The sequence below is a fragment of the Centropristis striata genome, chromosome 17 (genome assembly GCF_030273125.1).
Source record: "Centropristis striata isolate RG_2023a ecotype Rhode Island chromosome 17, C.striata_1.0, whole genome shotgun sequence".
Classification (NCBI taxonomy): domain Eukaryota; kingdom Metazoa; phylum Chordata; class Actinopteri; order Perciformes; family Serranidae; genus Centropristis; species Centropristis striata.
Window position 1 is genome coordinate 18002267 of NC_081533.1, and position 25678 is coordinate 18027944.

General features: G+C 38.3%; 1 protein-coding gene across 1 annotated transcript; it reads left to right on the top strand.

The window, feature by feature from the left end:
• Positions 1 to 1569: 1569 nt before the first annotated feature.
• trmt44 (tRNA methyltransferase 44 homolog) lies at positions 1570 to 25678 on the top strand. Its single transcript, XM_059355133.1, has 12 exons — positions 1570 to 2201; positions 2781 to 2898; positions 4343 to 4562; positions 4643 to 4711; positions 6450 to 6557; positions 9033 to 9104; positions 10233 to 10339; positions 10694 to 10877; positions 13699 to 14044; positions 24473 to 24589; positions 25040 to 25409; positions 25494 to 25678. The coding sequence occupies exons 1-11, from the start codon at positions 1865 to 1867 to the stop codon at positions 25270 to 25272; spliced, it is 1911 nt and encodes a 636-aa protein (XP_059211116.1). The 5' UTR covers positions 1570 to 1864; the 3' UTR covers positions 25273 to 25409; positions 25494 to 25678.

A 25678-nucleotide genomic window follows, 5' to 3' on the forward strand; every position in this document is an offset into this window, starting at 1 on the left:
TGCTATGCTTATATTTAAAGTTTCATGAGTTTTGGGGTATGTTCAGGCAGTGAAAAATGCGATAATTTGGGAAGAAGTAAAAAAAAAAAAAAAAATTAAAAAAAAGAATCATTAGAAATACAATAGGGACCTCGCAGGTCGTTGCCTGCTCGGACCCTAATAATAATAATTATAACCAGGTAATGTTGTTGTTTATTGGTTCGAAGCAAAAGAGCCACGGAGAGTAAAAAAACCCCCGGTAAAGTTAAGAGTTAGAAAAAAAACTGTCCTTTTCTCATAAAGGTAATAAATACGTGATACTATTATTATTATTATTAGGGCCTCGGGGCAATCGCACCGAGCACTGGTCCCATACAGCAATAGCTGTAGGGACCAGTGCTCGGGGCGAAGCACTGAAATGAAATGAATGGGACGGCCGAAAGAAAATGAGCAAAAAAGAACATTAATTGAAGATTTTCAGACGTCTACTTCTCCGGCATAATTTCACCTAGAGACTCCATTTAAACTCTAAACAGTAGACACAAGTCTTGTGTATTGGTGTATTAATTTGCGTTTCGATAGGTCATATAGTTTTTTATCAATCCCTGTTCAATGACCATGATCATTTTTGGAGAAATTCTGAGATTATAATGGGTGTGTATTGCACGGAATGTTCGTGTCAGAGTGTGTGATGTCATCGCTCAGAGTGTAGAGGGAGAGGTAAAACTGTCAAAAAATACATTTGAAAACTGCGCTCCAGGCCGCAAATTCCACTCTACAGAAATCATTTTTACATAGAAACGTGGGAGAATGTCTTCTCACTCACAATCCTCTGGTAAAGCTGTCAGAGTTATAGTTTGGGCGTAAGACGCAGAGATGATCCACCAACACCACCAACAGCCTCATTGGCTCCCATATTAAAAACGCAGGAAGATTTCTGAGCTGTCTGACATTTAACAGTTTTTTTAGATCGCTCTAACAAAGCTATTTTTTAATTTTTCTTCACAAAAAACATATGTAGACGTTCAGGAAGAACTCAGGACGCTCAAAGTGAAGTCGGATCAATGATAGGTATTATGGTTTTGCCAAAAATGCTTTCTGTTCGAGGCCAGAAATTCCAGTCCACCTCTGGACCTCTGTCCACCGGCTGCTGTCACAGGTGTCAGTTATTTCTGTTGATTGCTTTGATCTGATTGCCTTTGATCTTTGATGTGATTACAGTTACAGATACACACACACACGCGCGTAAGCGCTCACACTCCTCACACATGCATACACATGCTTCAAACACGCGCGCGCGCACACACACACACACACACACACACACAGGTAACTTTGTGAGTTTAATTACACAGACAAACACACACACACACACACACACACACACACACACACACACACAGGTAACTTTATGCGATTTTCACTACACACACACACACACACACACACACACACACATTTTGAGGTTAAAGGGCATAGTTTGAAATCTCTGAAGAGTCTCATCATAGTGTACACACACCGGCAGTCGCCCCCGTGGCCCTTTCAAAATTTCCCCAGAGGAAATTTTCTAGTTATTATTATTATTATTATTATGAGGAGCAGCAGCGCCCTCTGCTGGCTGACTGTAATAACTGCCGTCTATCAACGGTGGTGGAAACGTCATCACATAGCGACAATATATTTCTTCTTTTTCAAATGCTGAAAATGAGGCTCAACATTTCTTTTTAAAACTAGGATTTGATTTGGGGAATTTGGCGAGGGAATTTTACGAGAAAGTTTTCATCTCAACGTGTCAGTTTTCTTTATGTACAAAATAAAAGTTACCGGCGGAAGTCCCCTGTCCGTTTGTAAACACATGGCTTGTTGTCGTGTCTGACGCTCAGTTATGGCAAAAGTCTTTGAGCTAAAGTTTCCAGGAGGATGTGAGAGTCTTCCTGAGGGGTTCTGGTCAGCGGTGGACGTGTGGATAAAGAAACCTCACGTTGTAAACAAACGTCTCTGCGGAGTGAAGCAGACGGAGAGTCAAGAAGTGGGCAGAGAGGCTCTGCTGCTCCTGCTGCAGGAGCCTGAAGAGGATCAGGATGTCTTTAACTTCATCACCTGCACACTCTCACCTGCACAGACACACGAGCAGGAAGACCTCTGGTCCTCCAGTGTCAGGACATTTATTCCTAAAGTCAACAGCTATGGGACAACCCTGCATAAAGAGCTGATACTCAAAGGTAAGAGTGGACTTTAAACCTCTGAAGTCCAGGAGATTTTGGTTTAAATGTGTCAACTTCCTCTGCATTAATTTCTGTCTCTGTTCAGCATCTTTCAGTCTGTCCTTACATCACATGCATGGCTCCTTTTTCTCCACACAAACTTGGCTATCAGTCAGATTTTTTATTTTGTTTTAATTAGCAAAGTAGAAAGCTGCCAGGAACCCAAAATACAAACAAAAGACACAGGTTTCTATGGAAATGTACCTTTGAAAAAAAAAACATTTATACACACAAAAACAGCAGAAAATAAATAAATAATAAAACTACAAAACAGTCTATTTGGATTTAAATTAAGAATAGTAAAAGTTTTCATTGTAGAAAGAAAATTCATATTTTAAAAACGGTCTAGAAACAAATGTGACACTGTGAAAGCTCCTATGATTGAACTTTAACTGGCTTTCTCAGCTTGTCTACATATATAAAGTTATTACTGTATATAAAACGTGTATTTTCAATAAATAGATGGACTCCAGAGGGTTAAAGGAAGCTTCTCTATTCTCTTATAACCTTTAAACAGTTCTTTATTTTTTATTTCAGACTTTGGCAGACAACAAGTGACCTTTCTACCCTTTGAGGAGGATTCAGAAGGACAGGTGTCTCTAAAGAGAGGAAACATTTATCAGCTGCAGCTCCTCCATCTCCACTCTGAAGAATGGTGAGTGACTGAATGAGCAAAATATAAAAAAGGCAGAATATTAAGTGACCTCTAATCTGTGCAATATGACAATATAATAATATATCTATATAACATTTCAAAAATCTCTCTCTATATTAAATACATATATTTTATATATACACATATATATTTTATATATTTCTATATAGTTTCTATTGCAATAAAAAAACAGCAGTCAAACTTTAGAATGGCAATATTTATATCAAACATATATTCCTCCCCTTGTTGTTTATTTACTTTTTCTTTTTACTAAAGTGTGTGATTTGTTGGTTATCAGTCTTTTTTAAAGGAGAAACTATGAAAAAGTCTGTGATGAAAAAGAAAGAAATTGTGCATAAGAACTAAAACTAGATAATTAAATATGTTTTCATTATTAATCTGACATAATTGGGGTGTTTATTAGCTCCATGCTTCCTCCCACTCTCTGCAATATGTGCAGCTAGAACACTATGGGCTCCATTTTTAGAAATATTCAACATAAAATCACAAAACTAAACTACTAAAGGTCAGACTACGGATCCTTAAGATAAGGTAATTAAGCAGGACCCACATTAAGTCACTACTGTGTGTTTAGCAGCACATTTCCAAACAAATCATCACTTAAATTGGGACCAACGAGTTGACACACAGTAAAGTAATCCGGATGACATACATCTTCATACATGCAGGTCCAGAGTCAGAACTGGACAAAAAGGCTTTTAAATGTTCTGCCCCGTTACCGGAACGATGTGCAGAAGGACTTGAAGCTGACACATCTTGTAACTCTGGGGGAAATCAAGTCAATTTTAAAAGAAAGAGAAATAAGCTCAGTTTTTTTTTTTTTAATTATCTTTTTTATTGATTCCACATATCAACATTCCATCGGCATTTTACATGTTCTGTTCAATTTTCCAACAGTAGTAGAATATTCCCATACTTCTCCACCTCGGAGCAGAGACATAGTTAGACACAAATTATCAAGTAAAGTTACAGTAGAAGTAAAATGAAACCTTTTTCCACTACTCTCCTTATTTTCATACCTCTCTTGCATTGTCCCTTTTTCTCCCGTTGGAGGGTAAACATATCAAATAAACATATGAACAATGAACAAGTTTGTAGCCTGAACCAAGTGGGTCAATAATCTACAATACACAGTGTTCTTACTGCACAAAGTCTGCTCTCAATGGAGACACAAAATCAACCCAGTTTTTCCACTAGATTATAAAAGTATCTGTTTTTAGTCTAGTTGAAAGTCAGCTTCTCCATTCTATATATATATATCAAGCATTACCTCTACCCAATCCTCTATTTTTGGTGCATCTGTTTTTAGCAACCATTTTGCTTTTGTGCTGCTGTCTGGACCAGGTCACTCTTGGAAGGGGTTTAAAATCTCTTTTTCTTTTACCTGGTTGAATAAAGCATATTGATCCGTGTCTTCCTGCAGGGCGTTGCAGCTGCATGTCCTGGCTGCAGACGCCTGGTTCTCTGACGGCGTGGCGTACCCGAAGCTGGCCTGGCTGTCCTCCGACCTGCTGATCAGACTGCAGCGCTGGGCCTCCGAGAGCTGCAGCAGCCAGTTCAGCAGCACTCTGTCTCTGCTGCCGCTGGAGAAGTACAGCGCCACCTACCAGCAGCTGAAGGACAAGTACAAAGCCATGGTCAAGGTGGAGTGGAGGCTGTTTTATATTCAGACTGCTCTAGCTTTTATTCCTCTTTATAACTGATATTCTTTCATGCTCTTCAGGTTTGGCCCGAGGTGACAGATCCTGAGAAGTTTGTTTATGAGGATGTCGCCATCGCTACGTATCTCCTCGTAAGTAGAACCTTAATGTTGCTTTGATATAAGAAACAAATGATTGATTTATAAGTGAAGTGGTGGAAAAAGTATTCAGATCCCTGACAAAAGTAAAAGTACTAATAAAACACTAAAATTACTCTAGTACAAGTAAAAGTCCTGCATTAAAACTCACTGAAGGCAGAACATTGTTTTTTCGTGCACTGGCCAGTTTAAAGGTTTTGGGCAGGTCTTCTTTTAGAACAGTGGATGGAAAAAAACATCCAAAACAAACATTTAGGTGTATATTTTACTATTTTTGATCCATTTGCGCCTGTAGATTTCTCCTAAATTCACTAAGTTAGAGTTTGATTGCAGACTTTAATTTTTTTTAATTTTTTACCACAAACAGTCTAAACCTCGTCATCACAAGAAAGCTCCCACACTCCTGCACAATATGATGTGTTTTACATGTTCTATATTGTTGTTGCTATGAATTAGATTCAACATTTTTTCTTCAAATAGTCATTTAGATTAAGAATGCATGAAATCTTCTGATTTATCAAATAATAAAAGGATATCCCAATGTCCTTCTGTAAAAACTTGAGATGAGATCATGCCTTATTTGTATATCTAAACACAACATTTAAGAAAACTTAATGTAGATAACAAACTAGGGAAGTTCCATGGTGTTATCTTTAAGTTAAAGTATTTACCTGTACTCTCTCCCCTTAAATAAAAGTACAAATATCAGCATCAAAATTGACTAAAATTATCAAAAGTAAAAGTACTCAGTATGCAGAATGGACCCACTCAGATTGTATATATATATTCTTAATATTTTATTAGATTATTTGTATTGATGCATTTATGTAAGCAGCATTTTATTTTTTATAAAGATAGGGCTCATTTTAACTACTTTATATACTGTTATGATGTTTCTCACCACCTTAAATTTATGTTTCCATGTTAAATCTGAAAAGTAACTAAAGCTGGCAGCTAAATGTAGAGGAGTAAAAAGTACATTATTTGCCTCAAAATGTAGTGAAATGAAAGTATAAAGTTACATAAAATGGATATACTCAAGTTAACCCTTAATAGGACACGCATTGAAATACTTGCAAATTCCAAATTTCAACCCTAGAGAATATTGGAGGATATTACATACAGCCAGAATGTTTAAAAAAAACATACGAAAATAATATTTTGCGAACAAAGTTTACAAGACTAAAGTGGCAAATCTACGAGAAAAAAATGCACAGATTTATGAGATTTAAAGTGGTGAATCTGTGAGAAAAAATTAGCTTTTTTCCCCATTTTTTCTCTTAAATCTGCCACTTTTTTTCTTGTAGATTTGCCACTTTAATCTAGTAAATGTTCAACTTTTTTCTCGAAATATTACCTGAAGTTACCAAATACAGTTCTTTGCCCGATAAAGGGTTAAGTACAGTACTTGAGTAAATCTACCTAGTTACATTCCACTGAATAAGTCCTAGTGTCGTTGGATCTTAAATATTCCTCATATATCTTCACATTTATATGACACCCACCAAGTATAAAACATGTCCGTGGTGTACTTGGCCTATTTGTGTGTGAAACTCGTTTTTACCCGTCACATGTTGTCTCACAAACCAAAAATTGGGTCAATTGATTCTAGTGTGAAAACCGTCTTTGAGGCAGTGAATCAGTTGACACGAGAGGCAGCGAGGTGTCAGCAGCAGCAGCAGCTGATTGAAAAGCCTCTGGAAGGTGTTGATTGTTTCTCTCTGTGCTGCAGGTGCTGTGGGCTGAGGAGCGAGCAGAGAAGAGTCTCAGCAGCAGACAGTCCTTCGTGGACCTCGGCTGTGGGAACGGCCTGCTGGTCCACATCCTGACCAATGAGGGGGTGAGTTCACCCTGTCCAATCCAATCCAATCCAATCCCCTTTATTTATATAGCACAATTTTAGCAAACACAAGGTTTCCAAAGTGCTGCACAAACAATAAATACATAACACAATACAAAGAGATGTAGTAAACAATAGATCAGTAAGATTCAATAAATTAAAAATGAGATAAAAATAAATAAAATAAAATGTAAAATGTACTGCCCGCACAAAATAAAATATGCATGAATACAATAAAAACAAAAAATCATAAAATCATAAAATCAACACTCTACGTGGTGTTAAAAGCCAACGAGAAGAGGTGGGTTTTAAGAAGAGATTTAAAATGAGACAGTGAGGAGGCCTGTCTGATGTCATACACAGGATGGTACACACACACACACACACACACACACACACACACACACCAACAAGATGTGATTTAGATCCAGTAGGGAGTTTCTAGAGGTGGGAGAAAACATGGATACAGCACAGTATCGTCATATTTTGCATGGCAATATTATATATCGATTCATGGCTGCCAAGTATGGATATTTAGTGTTCCGACGGCCTTTTTAGGAATATACTGGAGTTACTGGTATCATATGAAACTAGACGATCTAAGGAATCTAGAGGCACCAAGAATGTTTGGTATCTTGTTGGGAAGTTGTCGAAATAATGCTGCAAAGTTCGGCTACTTTCTGATGATTGATGGTGATTTTCAGAGTCGTCATGTGACCTCTGACATCATGCTGTCTCAATGAAAATGGACCTCTGGGGTCTTTTTACATGCATGGCTGCCTCCCAATCAGAACTGACAATTCTCTCTTATTTGACAAAACAATTCTTGATTCAATTTAATTTTGTAGACACAAAATGTAGTTAAACAGTTAAATCGCAATATGTTGTATCGCAAAACTCACCATATCACAAAATGCTTAAAATAGCAATAATATCATATCGTGACTCAAGTATCGGGATAAACCGTATGTAGACAATGCTTGAATAGTTTGTAAGATAGTCAGAGGTAGTGTCTTAATGTCACATTATGAACATAACAATATTTTTATAAAGGAGATGAAAACGCTTAACTAAATAAATTAAAAAAAGCAGAAAAACTACATCATGAAGAATTCAATTGCCAATCTTTGAACCTCACAAAACAACTTATAATAATAATAATAATAATAATAATAACTATTTATTGTTCTTTTCTTCTTTTAAACAAGCAACTACCAAGTGCTTCACACAAAACATACAATATACACATACTCCCATTTGAGACACTAGAATCGGCACATATTTGGCCTTTTTTGCTTAGAAAAACAAAATTGTTGCTGTAATTAATCAGATAATTGTTGCAGCTCTTGGCTGAACCAAAGATTTGAACCATCTGTCTGACTGAGTGACACCAGAGCCATGCTACTACCTGAAGGGCACTCCAATAAGATGCAAAAAACAGCTTTTTATTTCTTTATTACCTTATCTAAATATTACTTTTGTCCCTATTACAAAATTTTAGCTCCTAATGACTCCAGAGTTTCATGCACGATTGTCATAGTCATGGAAATTAGTGTTGATTGCATGTGTGGAATGTTTGTTGAATCTAATTGCTCAATTAAACAGATTTATATTTTAAATCAGAATTACTTTATTTTAAAAAGTAGGAATAAATAACAGTTTCTAACGCCTCTTTTAACAAAAAGCCGTTCAAAAAGAGTTCTTTCAATCAGCAGCTGAATCAATGACACGGGGCTGCTGAGGGAATTCATGTCTCTTAATAATATAAAATCTACTGCACCGTGTCGCCGTGGGCAAGGTTATTATAGTTAACGAAAACTAACGAAATAACGAAAACTAGAATTGAAAAAACATTTTCGTTAACTGAAATAAAAATAAAAACTAGAGTTTTAAAAAAAACAATAACTCACTGAAACTGTATTGTGTGGTTACAAAACTAACTAAAACTAACTAACATTATAGTGAAAATGTCCTTAGTTTTCGTTTTTGTCAACTTTTTTTCATTCATAATTCAGTGTTTCTATTTGAACATGCAGGAACACATGGTAAATATGTTTACTGAGACTTGGATGTCTACACTCAAACCAAAATTCAAAACACCCAGAACTGTAAGAGTTAATAACCTTATTGGAGCTGAGAAGGATAAACCAAAGGAAATAAACGCAAAATGTATTATGACCACTTTGAATCTGGCATCCAACGTATAGCCCATTACAAAAAAACTAAAACTAACACTAAAACTAATAAAAACTAAACTAAAACTAAGCATTTTCCAAAAATAAAAACTAAACTAAAACTAGCAAACTCACTCTAAAAACTAACTAAAACTAACTGAATTTGAAAACAAAAATTCACAACAAAATTAAAACTAAAACTGATGAAAAATCCAAAACTATTATAACCTTGCGCCGTAGTGGCCAATCACAAACAGGGAAAGGTTTCATTAAAATGACCGTCATGCTTCTTGTGTTGCAGCATCCCGGGAAGGGCCTGGATGTCCGGAGGAGGAAGATCTGGGACATGTTCGGCCCCCAGACGCTGCTCGAGGTGAGCCAGCAGGGCTGATTCTGTGAGACTATATTCAGGTTTTAATGAGTGTAATTATCTTTTCACTGTAAGTGGGGATCCATATTGCTCGCTGTAGGGGTCTGTTCAGCGGCGCCGCCCACTCTCTGCTGCTGCAGCTTCCTGCTGTATGCTCCACTGTCGACTCTTCTGTTAGTTGGAGAAACGTTACACAACATGAGGAAATCTTCTGGAAACATAAATCACAAAACAATCTCACAACAAGGTCCATTGAGTTGTTGTTCTGGAGCTTTTGATGATATTAAATGATCCTCAACACCAAATCAAGTTTACATTCAAATATCTAGATGTTCTGTTAAAAACCTCTAGTCCACTATGTTCATGTAAAAGTTGATTTTCCAGTCCTGAGCTCGGTAAAGAAACAATGATGATAACTGGGAAGACGCCATGTGTGGATGACATTTAAAAACACTGAGCTAAAACAAGGACGTGTGATGTGATAAATAGATATAAAAATAAATAAATGGCCACTGAAAATGCTACAAAGTTATTAACGAGGTAGATAAAAATGATTAGACCAACCTTATTTTCTCTAATTTGTTGTTAATTTTTTCTTGTACATTTGTTTGGACAAATACAATGATTACAACAAAAATAGTTCATCATAGTTTAATGTAAGAGCTGATACCCAGACATTCTCCATGGTTTTATTGATAATGACTTTAGTTATTATCAATAAAACCATGTTAAATGTCTAGATATCAGCTCTGAAATTAAACTCTCACAAGCTATTTTTGCTGTTATCAATGTATTTGTCCAAACTGTACCTTTAGTTGTACCAGGCATTAAAATGAAAAAGAAATTGAAGAAAACAATGGTCTTATATTTTTTTCTATGACTGTATGTCTTGCACATATTAATTGTATTGCACATTTCCTGTTTTGTCAAGAAAGTAGTTAAATCCACACGATCAGCCCTAAGACTACATTAATTTGTATAAATTTCACACTGAAAGGTTTTTTTTTGTTACAGGAGAAAAAAAATCCTTTTTTTGACGATTTGCATAAAGTGATTCAGAATGAAATCACAGTGGCGTGCATCTCCCCGCTCTAAGCAGCTCTTGTGCTTTTTGGGTCTTTGCTATTTCAGGAAAAGGCAATTACTCCCAGCGAGAGCTTCTTATTCCCGGCTACGGACTGGCTGATTGGGAACCACTCGGACGAGCTCACGCCGTGGATCCCCATTATCGCTGCCAGGCCAGTCATCAGCACCGTCTCACTCTGCAGCAGAGGGCCAGCTGATCTCAGTCTGAATAACATGATGGGGAGAGGGAGGATGTGTGAAAGAGTGTGTGTGTTCCCGTGTGTGTGTGTTCCTGTGTGTTTGTTCCCGTGTGTGTTCCTGTTTGTGTGTTCCTGTGTGTGTTTTCTGATGCGACCAGCTGATGGTGATGTTGAGCCTCGATCTTCTCTAATGTTGCCTCAGATGATGATCTCTGTAATGGATTGTTGTTTCCTGTCTGTTGAACAGAATCTTTAAACAAACTGAAGGTTTATAATCAGCGTTTTCTTTGGCTCTGGGTAAGAGTTTCTCTCTTGCTCTCGCTGCAGGTCTTCTTACTCCTGCCGTTACTTTGTGCTTCCCTGCTGCTTCTTCGACTTTTATGCAAAATACCAGAGACGCCAGTGCAAGAAGTCTCAGTATAAAGAATACATCGACTTCATCTCTGAAGTCAGCCGAGTCAGCGGCTTCAACACTGAAGAGGACTGCCTGAGAATACCGTCCACCAAACGGGTAGGTGGACTCAGATCATTCAAGACTTATCCCTCAACATCTGTCTATTGTGTGATAGTTTTTCTTTTCTTTTCAAACTCAGAAAAGAGAAAAAAATAAAGTAAAATATTATCATCCTGTGCAATTAATCACATTATCACAAGAAGAGGCAATACCAGCCGCTCATAAACATCTAAAGAGATAAAATAAGATGAGATAGAACTTTATTCATCCTGAAGGAAATTGTTGTTCCAGATTGCTCCAATTTACAAAAACAAACAAAAGATAGGAAACCATGAGAAAAACAATGAACAAAATAGGTAACAATATATAATATACCAACATGCCTGAAAAGGGAAGCCAGTGCACAAGTGCCAAAACCTGCATTCTTTCTAATGACCAGCAGGGGGCGACTCCACTGGTTCCAAAAGAAGTATGATCGTATTCAAGTCTATGAGAAAATGATCGTACTTCTCACTTGATTTATTACCTCAGTAAACATTTCCCTAATGAGTTTATGGTCCCAGTCGCTAGTTTAAAGTCTTCTTTACTGCAGCATGATGTTCATTTTGTAAAGTATGGTACCATTTTAGAGTAAAATAGCAGGATTTTCTTTACTACTTGTGATTGACAAGTTGCATAATATATATAAATATATTATATGTATATATGTATATATATATATATATATATAAAATCTAGAAATTATTTCTACAACAGGGTATTCGCAGGGTCTTAGAAAGGTCTTTAAAAATCCAATAATTTGAATTTAAGGCCTTAAAATGTCTAAAATTCTGTGAGTAAATGCATATACTTTGCAAATAATTCCAGGCCTTTGTGTCTTTTTTACTTTTTTGCCAGTATTGACGTGAAATGCGTCTTAAATTGTATTCTTTATGGTCTTAAAAAAAGTCTTAAATATGACTTGTTGAAAGCTGCAGAGACCTTGTTAGCTGTCTTTGAGTTTATTAGTCAGGAGGTCTAGCAGAATGAGCTTCATTATGATCCCATACCAACCACAGATTGTTTCTATTATGTACATTTGGAAAACTAAGGAGAAGAGACACTGAATCCAGTTCAAGCTTTGTTCCAAGCATATTCTCCATTTCACACGGGACACTTTCCCAGTATTCTTGTCATTTGGGACGAGACCAAAGACAATGTTTGAGTGTGCCAATGTTTATTTTGCATTTAAGACACAATGGGAAGAAGAAGGGCTTAAATTTGAAGAGACGAGCAGGCAATAAATCTACCCTTTGTAATATTTTGAGCTGTAATGGCCTGATTACAGATTGATCATCTCTTTGTGTGACAGTTTTACTTTTTAATCCATACTCCAAAACACGTTTCAAAGTGCTATTTAACTTAAAAAAGAAGGATGAGTCCAATGTATTTGGTTCATTCAGAAAAAAACCTACACTTCCCATAATGCAACTATAAAGTCATTAGAGCTTTTGGGATAAATGCCCACATGTTTCAAACTCCTTCCTGTAAGCTGCACACAGAGAAGACACTGGCCCAGTCTCACTCCTCACTCTAACGCTCCATGGACGGAATTCCCCAGTTGAATTTTCCAGCTTCCGACCTCAAAATGTTCAAGGTGCACGACACCAAATGTAAACAAAAACAACAAACATTGCTGAGCATGACAAACTGATGTTTTTTGGCCAGTAAAGTCTCAGCAGTGGAGCCTCCTCCAAAAATAAACGAAAGAGTGGAGGAAAAAATGATGCAAACATCCATCTTACTTTACCACCATTTCTGCTTTGAAAACATTGCTTAACAGGTTTAGTAACATTTCAGAATCAGAATCATTTTTATTGCCAAGTAGGTTTCACATACAAGGAATTTGCTATGGTGTATTTCATATACTTTGTAAGTATTTCATGCCAAAAAAACCCATCTTAAATAGAAAATATAGAATAAAGAATAGAAAAGTCATCATAGAAACAATATTTAACAGTAGAAACACTATGTATAAATATGGAGTTATTTAAATGAGGGAAGGAGCTGTGCAATCAGGTGACTATGCATACAATAATGTTAATTTTTATTAAATACAGGCCAATATACTTACAGGGAACTCCTGGAACTCTGGGGTTTGTAGTGTCTGCCTAAATAACAAGACAAGCAAACCATTTTGGTGTTCGACCTATGAAAGAATTTAGATATGGAAGTTAGTTTAGTTATGCACTCTACCATGCTTTGCACCTGCACCGTTTCTAGGACCAGCTGTTTTATTTTAGAAAATGACCACAATAGCAGAAAAGATGAATCCAATCTGTTGATATTTATACTACATGTACCTCATACCTATGAAGTCCTATGTTTGTATGTCAGATCTTTCTCATTTATCTTCACTGTGACTCTCCAGTTAATCAAAGGCCGTTAACATGTTGTATCTTGTAAAAAGAAAAGAAAATTCCCTGCAAAATTATAATAAAATGCAACGCTGTTCTACAAACGGGCACAGCTGTGCATCCCTGTCTCTTCCCCACCTGAGCCTCATTTAGTAGAAACAGACAGAAATAAATCAAGTCTTTATCGTCCCAGAAGGATCATTCCTTTCACAGCTGGCGGCCATTAATGGCTTCAATACACACAGAAAGAACAATGAGTATTTACTGGGCGATTAATAGATCGCTCATAATCAGTTGGTGCAGAACAGCAAACGCTTCCCAAACATCAGTATGTGTTTTAAAAAATGATTTGTGTTAGAATTGAAAATTCTATTTGTTCCATCCGTAGAAAAACCCATTTTGAGTTTCTATTGTAGACTTTTGAGCCTCAGCAGCCAGGTAGTCTTGATATTATATATTATATTAAGCTCTTTATTCTGCAGGTGTGTTTGGTGGGAAAGTCGAGAAACTACCAGCTCTCTGACGAGGCCGAGGCAGAGCAGCGAAGAGCTCGTTTCATCCAGAGCCGCCAGATTGCCTCTGGGGCTGCAGTTCAAAGGTCAGACATCAGAAATGACGGGGCCTGTTGCCACGGGAACAAAGACACCGACGGGACCCCCGACAGCAGCTGGGGAGCGGGCTTCCAGCCCAGAGATAAGGTCGAAACGGTTCGAAACTGCGCCTCCCTCCCGCGGGACTTCGTTGACAGCGTTGTCCTGCAGGTTGCAAACGTTCTTCTGGGAATGACTGAAGATGACGGCGGGTCCTCCGATGACTGGAACCAAGGAGGTAAACAACAACACACCCGAGATAAAAAACAAATTCACACAAGTCTCCCTGGACAGGAGCTGCTACTGAAGTGATGCACAGGTTTAGATTAAATCCAGAGGAGGACACATTACCTGAAGCTCACCCACCCAGATGGTGTCATTACTTTGTGATATATATATATATATATATATATATATATATATATGCTATATATATATATATATATGCTATATATATATATATATGCTATGTGCAGCATGTCCAACAGAGGAAGAGATTAGTATCTGCAGAAGCTGTGAGAAATTTTGACATGCTGAGGAATAAGGTCATAAGGTCAATAATGGTCAGTTTTCATCTCAATTGATTATTTTACCTTGAAAGATAATTGCCTAAGAACCAACAAAATGCTCAAAAATATGCAGATACTGTACTCTGCTAGGTAGCAGAGCAGCATCTACTGACAAAATGCGTTAATCTAGATTTATTGTACATTCTAGTGTGGTGTCTTTATGAGAACATTATTTTCATTATTTTAGCCCTTTAGCCACAGACCGTATAACAGAAGTCAACGTAGCCTCTGAGCCTGAAAAGTGCCAAAACCTGCATTCTTTCTAATGACCAGCAGGGGGCGACTCCACTGCTTTTAAAAGAAGTCCCATTGTATGCAAGTCTATGAGAAAATTAGCCTGCTTCTCACTTGATTTACTACCTCAGTAAACATTTTCCTAATGAGTTTATGGTCTCAATTGATAGTTTGAAGTCTTCTTTACTACAACATAATGTTCATTTTGTAAATTATGGTCCCTTTAAGAGTAAAATAGACATTAAAGCAGGATCTTCTTTCGTACTTGTGATTGACAAGTTGCTACCACGACAAACATTAACATTGTACATTAACATATTTACATTATAGCCATGAACTTGTTTTTGGGTTTTCCCTGTGTTTCCGTCTTAGAACTTGGACTCTTGGACAGTATGATTTCATTTCCTCAAAGTTAATTGTAACATTTTGTTCACTGAAAAATGTGCTGTTCAGTGTATGGTTATTACTTAAAGTAACTTTTAAGTCCCTTAAAGTCAGTTAATTTTTTACGGTAATTGCAATTTGTTTTCAGCCTATTTTTCACTTGCCAAAATTAGCATCCCAAATAATAATCACAGTGTGATTTAATGCAAAAATGAATTCCTACAGAGTCAGAATCGTAGGTGCTGGCTACTTCTATCTGCTAAGCTAGTTATGTTAGCTTTAGCAGGAATTTAGCCAGGTTTTTTTCCTCTTCATGATTGTTTTAGCGGCTGCCTCATTTAGTTACATAGAATTATTAATATTAAACAATTAACAAGATGTTAGTCTATCAAAATGGATACATTTAATGTACAGGTAGGCCAAAAATCTATAAGTACAGCACATTTCTGTTTTCCTTAGATTAGTAGCTGTTATTCCGCCATTAGTTCACTTTTGTTGTAATTGGACATTTAAAAAGCTGTTTTTTTTAGATATGTGTTAATGTAATAATGCTTATTAATGTGGTAACACAGTTTCAAGTTGAAGGAGTAGTTTGACATTTTGGTAGAAGATCGATGCTACTCTATTTTCTGATTAGCTTAGCTTAGTTTAGCACAAAGACAAGAAATGGGGAACCAGTAAAAGTGAATAAGTTTGTTCCTCAAAAAGTTAAACTATCACTTTATCTCCATTTAGACTGAATTTGTAGTCACTGTTTTTGCCTTTTTAAGGCAGCTGGAGATGAAATCCCAACACTTCCAAAACATCACGGGTGAATCACTTCTCACATTTGTCAACAGCACCTTAAAATATATTTCTTGATGCTCTGCGGCACCGCGGCACCCATCATCCAATCAAACGCCACCTAGTCATCAGCACCACGTCCCTCCCCGCCTCAGTCGGCGAGCCCTGTGACACACAGAGACGCCACTTTGAACTCTGTATCTCTGCCACTTCCTGCACGGCACGGTACACAGTGTACCACACACACACACACACACACACACACACCGCCCACGCATCATCTTTGTCAACGCCTCTGCACACCCGCTGCCACACACACACACACACACACACACTCACACACACACACACAAAATATGACTGACATAAGGAGGTGAGGGTACTATGATTCAAACAGAAAATTCTCTGTCATGATGTCAAAGCTGAAATTAGAGGTAAAAATATGAGGGAGAACGAATAAAAGGAGCGTGTAACCCTGTATAGAGATGACTGGATGAATAATGCACCACCGTCTATGATTTATGCATGAGTATGCATTTGTATTGAGGTATTCTGACCAGTTATCTGCTGCGTAAGAACAAAGGGTAAACTCAGGGTGAGCCGGCCTATAGTGAAAAGATCCAGGAGGGCCTCGGAGTCATCGGAAGGGCTTTGAGATTCAGTTTCTCTCCATTTTTAATGCATCTTCAAAGAGTATGGGGATGTTTTTAATCTGTTTGATTCTGGTATTTGAAGTTATACTTCGTGTGAATGTGGGTTATATAGCTTCCTGGCTTTAGTGTAAATCCACAGTGGAATATATTTTACAGTTTTTCTCCTTTGTGCCTTCTTTCTTTTTTAAATTTCAAGTGCAAACGCAGCTCAGGAACATACATTTAGCTCAGAATGTTCCGTTCCTTCCCACCAAACCAGCCCACAGTCTCGTATCTCTGCTGGTCTGGTGGACATCTCCACATGAAGACACCACCTTCAGCTCCACCTCTCAAAGACGGAGCTCCTCCTCATCCTTCCCCGTCCACCTTATATCAGCCTATCAATCTGCAGCTTGGATCCATCAACTTGTACCCACAAGCTCTGCAGGAAACTTGGGAGTCATGATTGATGACCAGCTGACCTTCAAGGTTCATGTATCCTCAATAACCAGATCTTGTAGATTCTCCCTGTACAACATCAGAAGATCAGACCCTACCTGACCCAGCAATGACACAACTCCTGGTTCAGGCCCTTGTGGTACCCCGTTTAGACTACTGTAACTCTCTACTGGCAGGTCTTCCTGCTGCACCACCAAGCCTCTGCAGATGATCCAGAACGTGGCTGCAGGTCTGGTCTTCAACCAGCCAGGAGAGCTCATGTCACTCTGCTCCTCATCTATCTCTCTGGCTCCTGGTCACAGCAGCATCACATTCAAAGCCTTGTCTCTGTCTACAAAATATCAACGGGCACAGCCCCTTCTGATCTGAACTCCTTTGTTCAGGTCCACAAACCCTCCCGTCCACCACGCTCTAACAGTGAAAGACGTCTGGCTGAAGGCCTCTACGTCTCAGACCAGACTCTTCTCCTCTGTAGAACCCTATAGGTGGTGGAACCAACTTCATAACTCCATCCGATCTGCTGAGTCCTCATCAGTCTTTAAGAAGAGACTGAAGACCTTTAACTCTTTACTGAACACCTTCACTCTAGATCTACGCTGACGACTACGACTAGTATCTCACCGACCGCTCTTTGACCTATAAAGCTCTTGTGTCCTAATACACTGAACCCAGGGCTCTTACTCTTGCTATGTTTCTTGACTTCATCCTTGCTTGTGTTGTATTAACTCTCATTTGTGCGTCACTTTGGATATAAGCGTCTGCTGAATGACATTGTAGAATTGTACGTATAAAAAAGAAAAGCTTGTCATCTTATGAGCCTTTAGATTTGCCCTGTTTGCCCAAAACAAATATTTACTGTTGGACGTCTACATTCCTCCACCCTTGGTGGTTTAATACAACACTAGCAATAACGGAGGCTTTAGATATGTTTTAGATATGTTTGTAAAACACTGCTGTTCAGGGCTGGACATCAGAGCCAGAGTATCAAAAAGTGTAAAGTTTGCATCAGAATCTTTGTCATATTCTTTGGCTTGTTTGCTCAGGCATTGTCTAGTTATTTAGGGAGAAGGATTGGGGCCAGGTAGGAGAAAAAAATATGAGAGCAGGATTGTTTTTTTCGTTATGCAGTTCGAGAAAAAAGTCGAAATGATTAGAAGAAAATTAACTTTTTGTGTTGGGTAAAGTTGGTAAGATATTCACAGGTTTATTGTTCCCGTGTCAATAAGTCAACGTCATTTTCATCAGTGTCATAACATGAACAATAACCACAATGTTTAAGGTGTAATAGAACTAAAATCCCCCGACACATAAATGAGATATTCTTGGTAGTAGCTGCCACAACTATTGTTTTGGGAAAATCTGCTTTTATGTTATTTATGTGAATCTTGTACACATATAGACATATTAAGGAAAATCAGGTTGCAGCTTGCAGTCTACTTTACCAAACTCAAAAAGTTGACTTTATTCTCGACATTTCAACTTTTTTCTCGAAGTGCATAATGATTTTTTCCACCTCATTATTTTTTTCTCCTACCTGGCCCTAATCCTCTTCCGTAGGTATTTCCGGATCAAAATCGAGAAGCTTTTCTAACTTTAGACAATGTTTTATTAAGGAAACCAGCCCTTTTTTTAAAAAAAAACCAATATGGGAGATGTAGAAGCAATGCAAGACAATTCAAAGAGTTTTATACGAGACATCAAAAGCATCATGATAAAGGGCAGAAAAACTAATTAAAAAAGGACATTTAAATATCCACTCTAACAAAACCTTAAAAATCAAAGAGAGAGGGGAAAAAAGTGCCAAAACGGAAGCTAAAATATAATAAAAATATATATAAAAAATTGAGAGTAAAAGTTAAAAAAATGTAAAATGAATGTATCAAAATAATTAAGTCAAAGGCAGCTGTGAACAGGAGTGCTTCATCCGTGATTTTAAAGAGTTTCTGCAGTTTTCTGAGAGTTTGTTCCAGATATACGGAGCGTAGAAACTGAACGCTGCGTCTCCATGTTTGGTTCTGACTCTGGGGACAGAAACATGAACCAGATGACCTGAGTGATCCGGAGGGTTCATAGTTCATCAGAAGCTCTCTAATGTATTAAAGCCAATCAGTGCTTTATAAACCAGCAGCAGTATTTTAAAGTCTCTTCCATGCCAGACTTACTTCTGTTAAATGCCAAGACGTTTGTGTCCAGAAGTTGAAATCCTGTAAACGTCACTGACGTTTAGAAAAGTTAACGTGTGAAGCTGGCTGCTGTCACTTTGAACCAGTTACTTATTCATCAGGTAGTTATGTAATCATGCTGAGAGAGAAAGTATCTAACATGCAATACCCCCTGCAACACTAAACCTGAAGTCAATAAAATCTGCTTTTTAGACATCGCTTTTTAAATCTTGGGTAGAATAAATCATAAATCCATATTGTTTCTCATGTAAATGTTCTTTGTGCAGCCGTTCTGCATGCACGGAGCACAAACAGCTTGCTGGAGAGACGAAGTGGGTGAGAGTGGCTACAGCAGGTGCCGCCCAGCACACTTTCTGCCATTTTAGGTCAAAATCATCATCATCACCATCATCATCATCATCTTCATCTTCCTCCACAGCTGCAGTCTTCACTGATTTAAACTGCACAGACTCATGCATCAGAATATAACCTGTTCATAATGTCGTAGCCATTCAAGTCTTAACTGACATTTTTAAGACCAAACCAATTGATAGAATAATGAATCATGTAATTGACAGATTATTTAACAATGTAAATGAGCAGCCCTGCATAATATTATGCAGGGAATTAAAAAAAAGAAAAAGCTTATGTTCCTGTTTTTAGAGCCGTTTATCCTGAAGCAGCTGATTTATGATCATACCTCTACCGATGAGCTCATGTTTCCGCTTCCGCTTGTTTGTCTGCAGGATTATAAAAATACATAAAACATGAAAATGTATAACATGGGCCAAAGAAGAACCCATGTAGTTTTGGAGCAAACCTGAACCACAGGGAGGATACACTAAAAATGTTTTTCACTTTTGATAACATTACCAGATAGTATGTTTGTGCAACATTCATGGGATGTTGGAATAATCAAAAAAATGAGTCCTGACTGGCCAAAATGTTCTTGCACGCTGCCTCAAGTAGGGCTGGGTGATATGGACCAATAGTCATATCCCGATATATATTTAAAATTAATATACGATATACGATGTATATCCCGATATTTTTATTGCAAAGTGAGAGCAAAAGTTCAGTCAAAGTCAAAGCCAAATATGACATGTCACAAGTAGTTTTATTGAAACTGTTTATTTAAGTGAACATAAATACTGTATAACAACAGGAGAACCTTTTTAAAAAAAATCAAAGCTCCATAAAGTGCACATTTAAAAAAAAAAAAAAAAAATCTTAAATAAAAGCTGCAGCTTGCCTGGAGCAAGGATCACAGTGCAAATTTGAACTATATCGACATATGCAATGCGGTCTAATTCCATATCACATTTAAGAATAAATGGATATATCTTTTATATCATTATATATCGCCCAGCCTCAAGTTGAAATAACTGGAGAAGTTGGCTTCAGTTGGTACACATTTCATGGCTAATCTGATCTGTTTCTTTTGCTCTTCGTTGTCACACAAATACTGGAAACCACCACCAACATGTTCTCAACATGTGTTAGCACCCGTCTTGTTTCCAAATTAAGACTTGAGGCTAACACGCCAAATCGGAAGAAAGACTTTCCAGCTCCGAGGCCGTCCGAGGGGCATGTGAATGCAGCGTTGGCCTTGGTGGAGCTCAGCACTGTGTGTGCTGCAGTCGATGCTACATTTACTTCACAAGAAAACAAAAATGTGAGAAAAGTTAGGAAATAGATTTCCTAACTTGTTATTCATCTCTGACTCAAGGTGATGATGATTTTTGCACACCTTCAGGTTTTCCAAGCATCAAATCAAGCTGTGAGTAAACCTGTACTGCCTTTAGTAATGACCCTTTCAAATGTTTTATTCACCACTCAGCAACCTTACAGCCTTTTTTCTCCACTCAGCCTGATTTTGAATTGGCTTAAACAGTAAAAACAATCCTCCACAACAAGCAATCAATCACACAGGGGACGTTCAGCCTTAAAAAAAAACCAGTCTAACTGTACATCAAGCCGAGCCATTAATAATGGTCTCTGTTGGTCTTAGTCCAAGCAGAGTCTGCTCTGTCAATACTGCCCTTCACCCATTAATCCCCATTAAGATTGTAGGCAGTAAAGGGCAGCTCTAAACGGTGTATTGATATTATATTAAGGCCTGCAGCTCCCTGGCGTCTGGGCTGCAGGACGGCAGTCTGCCCACTTTCACACTCTGCAGCTCCGGACTGTGTCTGGCCCTCAGAGTGTCTGTGAATGTGGGAGTGTTTCATATTTTAGGCATTAAACTGAGAAATTTGTCCGGCTAAGTTTAGTATGTGTTTGGGTGGACAATATGTTTTGGAAAACTGAAAACCATCCCATAACGTTGTAGATTAGTGTTAAATTCTAAATAAAACTAGAAAATTTCCTCTGGGGAAAAGTTACTGTGTGCGTGCGTGTGCGTGCGTGTGTTTGAAGCATGTGTATGCATGTGTGAGGAGTGTGCGCACTTACGCGCATGTGTGTGTGTGTGTGTATCTGTAACTGTAATCACATCAAAGATCAAAGGCAATTAGATCAAAGCAATCAACTGAATTAAGTGACACCTGTTAAAGTTCCGAAAGAGTGACTGCAGCCAGAGGTGGACTGGAATTTCTGGCCTCGAACAGAAAGCATTTTTGGCAAAACCATAGTACCTATCATTGATCCGACTTCACTTTGAGCGTCCTGAGTTCTTCCTGAACGTCTACATATGTTTTTTTTTATAAAGAAAAATGAAAAAATAGCTTTGTTAGAGCGATCTAAAAAAACTGTTCCATATCCCTTTTTTTTTAGAAATCTTCCTGCGTTTTTAATATGGGAGCCAATGAGGCTGTTTGTGCGTGTTGTTGGTGCATCTGTGCATCTTATGCCCAAACTATAACTCTGACAGCTTTACCAGAGGATTTTGAGTGAGAAGACAAATTTTCCTACGTTTCTATGTATAAATTATTTCTGTAGAGTGGAATTTGAGGCCTGGAGCACAGTATTATTTTTTGACAGTTTTACCTCTCCCTCTACACTCTGGCGATGATGTCACACACTGTGACACCAACATTCCGTGCAATACACATCCATTATAATCTCAGAATTTCTCCAAAAATGATCATGGTCATTGAACAGGGATTGATAAAAAACTATATGACCTATCGAAACGTGGATTAATACACCAATACACAAGACTTGTGTCTACTGTTTAAAGTTTAAATGGAGTCTCTAGGTGAAATTATGCCGGAGAAGTGGACGTTTAAAAATCTCCAATTATTGTTGTTTTTCGCTCATTTTTTGTCGGCCGTCCCATTCATTTCAATGCAAAATTTTGGGCAGTTTGTATTCTGCAGAGAAAAGTTATAGCACACCGATCCCGATCAAACCGCACATTTTGATATATAATTTGTCCTGTAACTCTTCAAGTTGTAGGACTAGTAGCGGGACGAAATTGCGTCTGGAGGAGGAAGAAGAAAAAATCCACAGTATAACAGTAGTGCAGCACTGGTACCTACAGCTATTGCTGTATGGGACCAATGCTCGGTGCGATTGCCCCGAGGCCCTAACTATTTCTATATAATAGCTCAAGAAACAGTCAGTTTATTTGATTTGGAGTTGAACTTTGACTTTATATATATTATTTATCTGCCACCTCTCATACAAACATGCACCCCAAAATGCTTCACGGAGCAAATATGATACAACAAAGACAAAATATTAATTAAAAAAACAATAAATTAAATTGAGCAAGACTTAGAATTAAATGCATGAAACAATAACAATAAAATGTTAAAAATCAACAAATATATGTCAATAGAATAGCACAAATTCTAATATCTAGAGACAGTTTGGGACTTTTATGGGCCACATAAGGAACCTTATAATGGAAAGTGGTGGAGAACCCAATTGATGTGGCTGGATCTTGAAATGAAAGAAATGTTTATATGTATGAAGGAGAGGCAGAGATGTTATTGTAATTATCAACCAATTAAATGATCTGTCTCTGTGTCAGTATTCAGACAGTAGAGTGGCTGTGGTCATGTTAAATCAGGCAAATATTATTTATTCTAACCTTATATTCATTGGTCATGCAATTGTTGTGCCTTCAAGGCATCAAATTGATTTAATATCGGTATACAATTAATTATGACATGTACTGTACCTTTTAATTTCTCTGTCTTTCTCTTTGTTTTCAACTAAACTATGTTTTATGAAAGAACTGTCTAAACCGCACCAACACCTGTTGCACAAGTTGGAAAATCGTGCTCTGCTTGGAAATAGAAAGTATTTACAGTAAAGTTATACAGAAAAATATCCTTTGGTTGAAGGCATTTGCATTTTTCTATGGGAAATGAACTCAAATTATACACCTAAAAACTATAGGTTCTCAGCTTAATTCAATATATATGTTTAAGGATTTTAAATAAATCTGGCTTTGGTCTGGCTCCTTCCCTACATGACGCCTCCTCCTCTTTGATGAGAGTTTCTCTGAGAGGTAGCCGGAGACTGAAGACCCAACTGGCTGCAAGAATGCAAAGGAGGGCTCTGATGTGATCTCTGTCTCTGGCTTTAGTTTAGACTATGGCAGAGCAGAGGCACAGACAATATATTTCCCTATGAAACTCTTTCATATTCAATAATCTCTAAGCCAACGGGGGTCGCCTGAAATGCCGCCGGAGATTTTGTCTAAAAGTATGATGAAGATCGCATTATGACGTCTGCAGATTTGGGTCAAATACCGTTATGAAACATTACAGAGGAGCATTAGAAATCCTACGGTGTGTCCCTCGCCAATATGTCAGAGAAAAGAGGAGGAACACTGTCATTTGTACAAACCAAAGGTCAGTCCTGATTGAATTCTCTTCTGAGGGTAAAAGGGCAGCGGCAGATGTACAGAAAGTCTCGCGGAACAGAGGCCAAAGCCACGGTGCTGCTCTGTCATTTACCTGCTTACTGCTGGCTCAACTCGGAGCTTCATGCATTGCAATATGCCTTTTTCTTCCTTTTTTTGCTCTTTGGTATCTAGAATTTCTCTCCCAGTGGGGAGTGACGGCAGTGAGTCACGGCGGGTGGGAGATGCATCTGACAGCTTTCTGCAGCAGCTTTAATTGAGCACACTTCACCGCCCTGACTCACACCAGAAGACAGTGACTGAGGTGTTTTTCTGTAAAATGTTCAACTCTGATCATCCTTCCACTCCCGGAGCGTTTTCACTGAGCCATTGCAGCTCTGCCTCTCTGCAGCCAGTCAGCTGTATCGATGCTTCTTACTGACTCTGCTCTGGTGGAGAAAAATTATTTCTGTTCATGCCAGAAGCAGCGTGTTAATATATTGATGAATGTAACATCGATAGGCCTCCTGCTGCTCCTTTGTCACACTGTTCTCTGCTCTTTCATCCTTCTCTCCCCATCCTCCTCCTCCTCCTCCTCCTCCCCATCCTCCTCCTCCTCCTCCTCCTCCTGCTCCTCCTCCTCAGGTAGCCTGGCTGTGAGCGAGGTGGCCGGGCTGTTGGAGCAGGAGACCCTGCAGCTCCTGAAGAAGGAATGTGGAGGCCTTCAGACGCTGCTCAAGAATAACCACCAAGTGTTTAGAGGTAGTTAGACTTCATGCTTTTTGTACATTTTCATAGCTAGTCGATATAAAGGTATATTTTCCAAATACGTTTGCTCAGTGGTGCATAAATTAACTTTCACACTACTTTATCCATTGCACACTGGCATTTTTCTTTATTGATTTCCACTGTTATTACATTCTTGCCAGTGACAGTGGACTACATACAGGAATAAATGAGAAACAGACTTTAAAGTGATAGTTGAGGTCTTTTGAAGTGGGTTGTATGAGCTACTTATTAATACCTACAGTAGATAGAGTTTGCATGGGGGCAGCAAGTAAGAAAGAAAGTTAACTGGTTGTTTTTTTCGCAACCCCTAAAATAACTCCTCCACTTTGAGGCTCTTAAGGAACAGATTTTTTTGTACCTTTTTGAAGAAAGCACTTTAATTCCAAAGAGCTCTTGTATCTTCCTGTTGCCCTTCTCTTCCAGTGGAAGGAGGGAGGGTGTACATAAGAGACTGGCGGGACAGGAAGTCCTCCAGGGCGGATACCAAGAGGAAGCCCGTGGCGCCTGGTGCCCTAAAAACTCGGCCCTGCTGGTTCTTTGAGCACCATCCGCAGCGCTGCCCCCTGCAGGCTGGAAGCTGCGCCTTCGCCCACGGACCCGAGGAACTCCGCCCCTCGACCAGACCTCTGAAGAAGATGAAAAACGAAGCCCTGTGATTGGCTCTTTTCCCCTGAACATTTTATCATTTATTTAGTTTTTAAACTTTTCTTCTAATTAAAAGTTTTCCATGAACCTCCTGGAAATGTCCTCATCTCTGCAGCCACAAAAAAGACAAAGTTCAGGTCCAAGCAGTGTGAGTTTTATTGTTGCCATGTTACATCATTTCTGGGAACTGAGGTCTTGAAATTTCACAGTGTCCTCTTTCTTGTGTGTGCAGGAGCCAGAATGTGATGCTTCCTGGTCCAGCACTGTTGGAGCTCACTGCCACCTCTGGGTTAAGTTGCTGCTGGAATTTAATTTCAAGGGATTCTTTTGTCTTTCTTTTCATTTACGTAAGAAATTGACTTTTGTTAAGCTCAAAAAAATGTACACTTACTATATATTAAAGTGTACTTAAAGCTA

Excerpts from the sequence above, each read along its gene's own strand:
- trmt44 (XM_059355133.1), top strand. The coding sequence starts at position 1,865 with ATGGCAAAAGTCTTTGAGCTAAAGTTTCCAGGAGGATGTGAGAGTCTT. Across the intron at positions 10,340-10,693 it reads ATCCCCATTATCGCTGCCAG|GTCTTCTTACTCCTGCCGTT; the intron begins GCCAGTCATCAG and ends CTCTCGCTGCAG. Across the intron at positions 24,590-25,039 it reads TAACCACCAAGTGTTTAGAG|TGGAAGGAGGGAGGGTGTAC; the intron begins GTAGTTAGACTT and ends CTTCTCTTCCAG.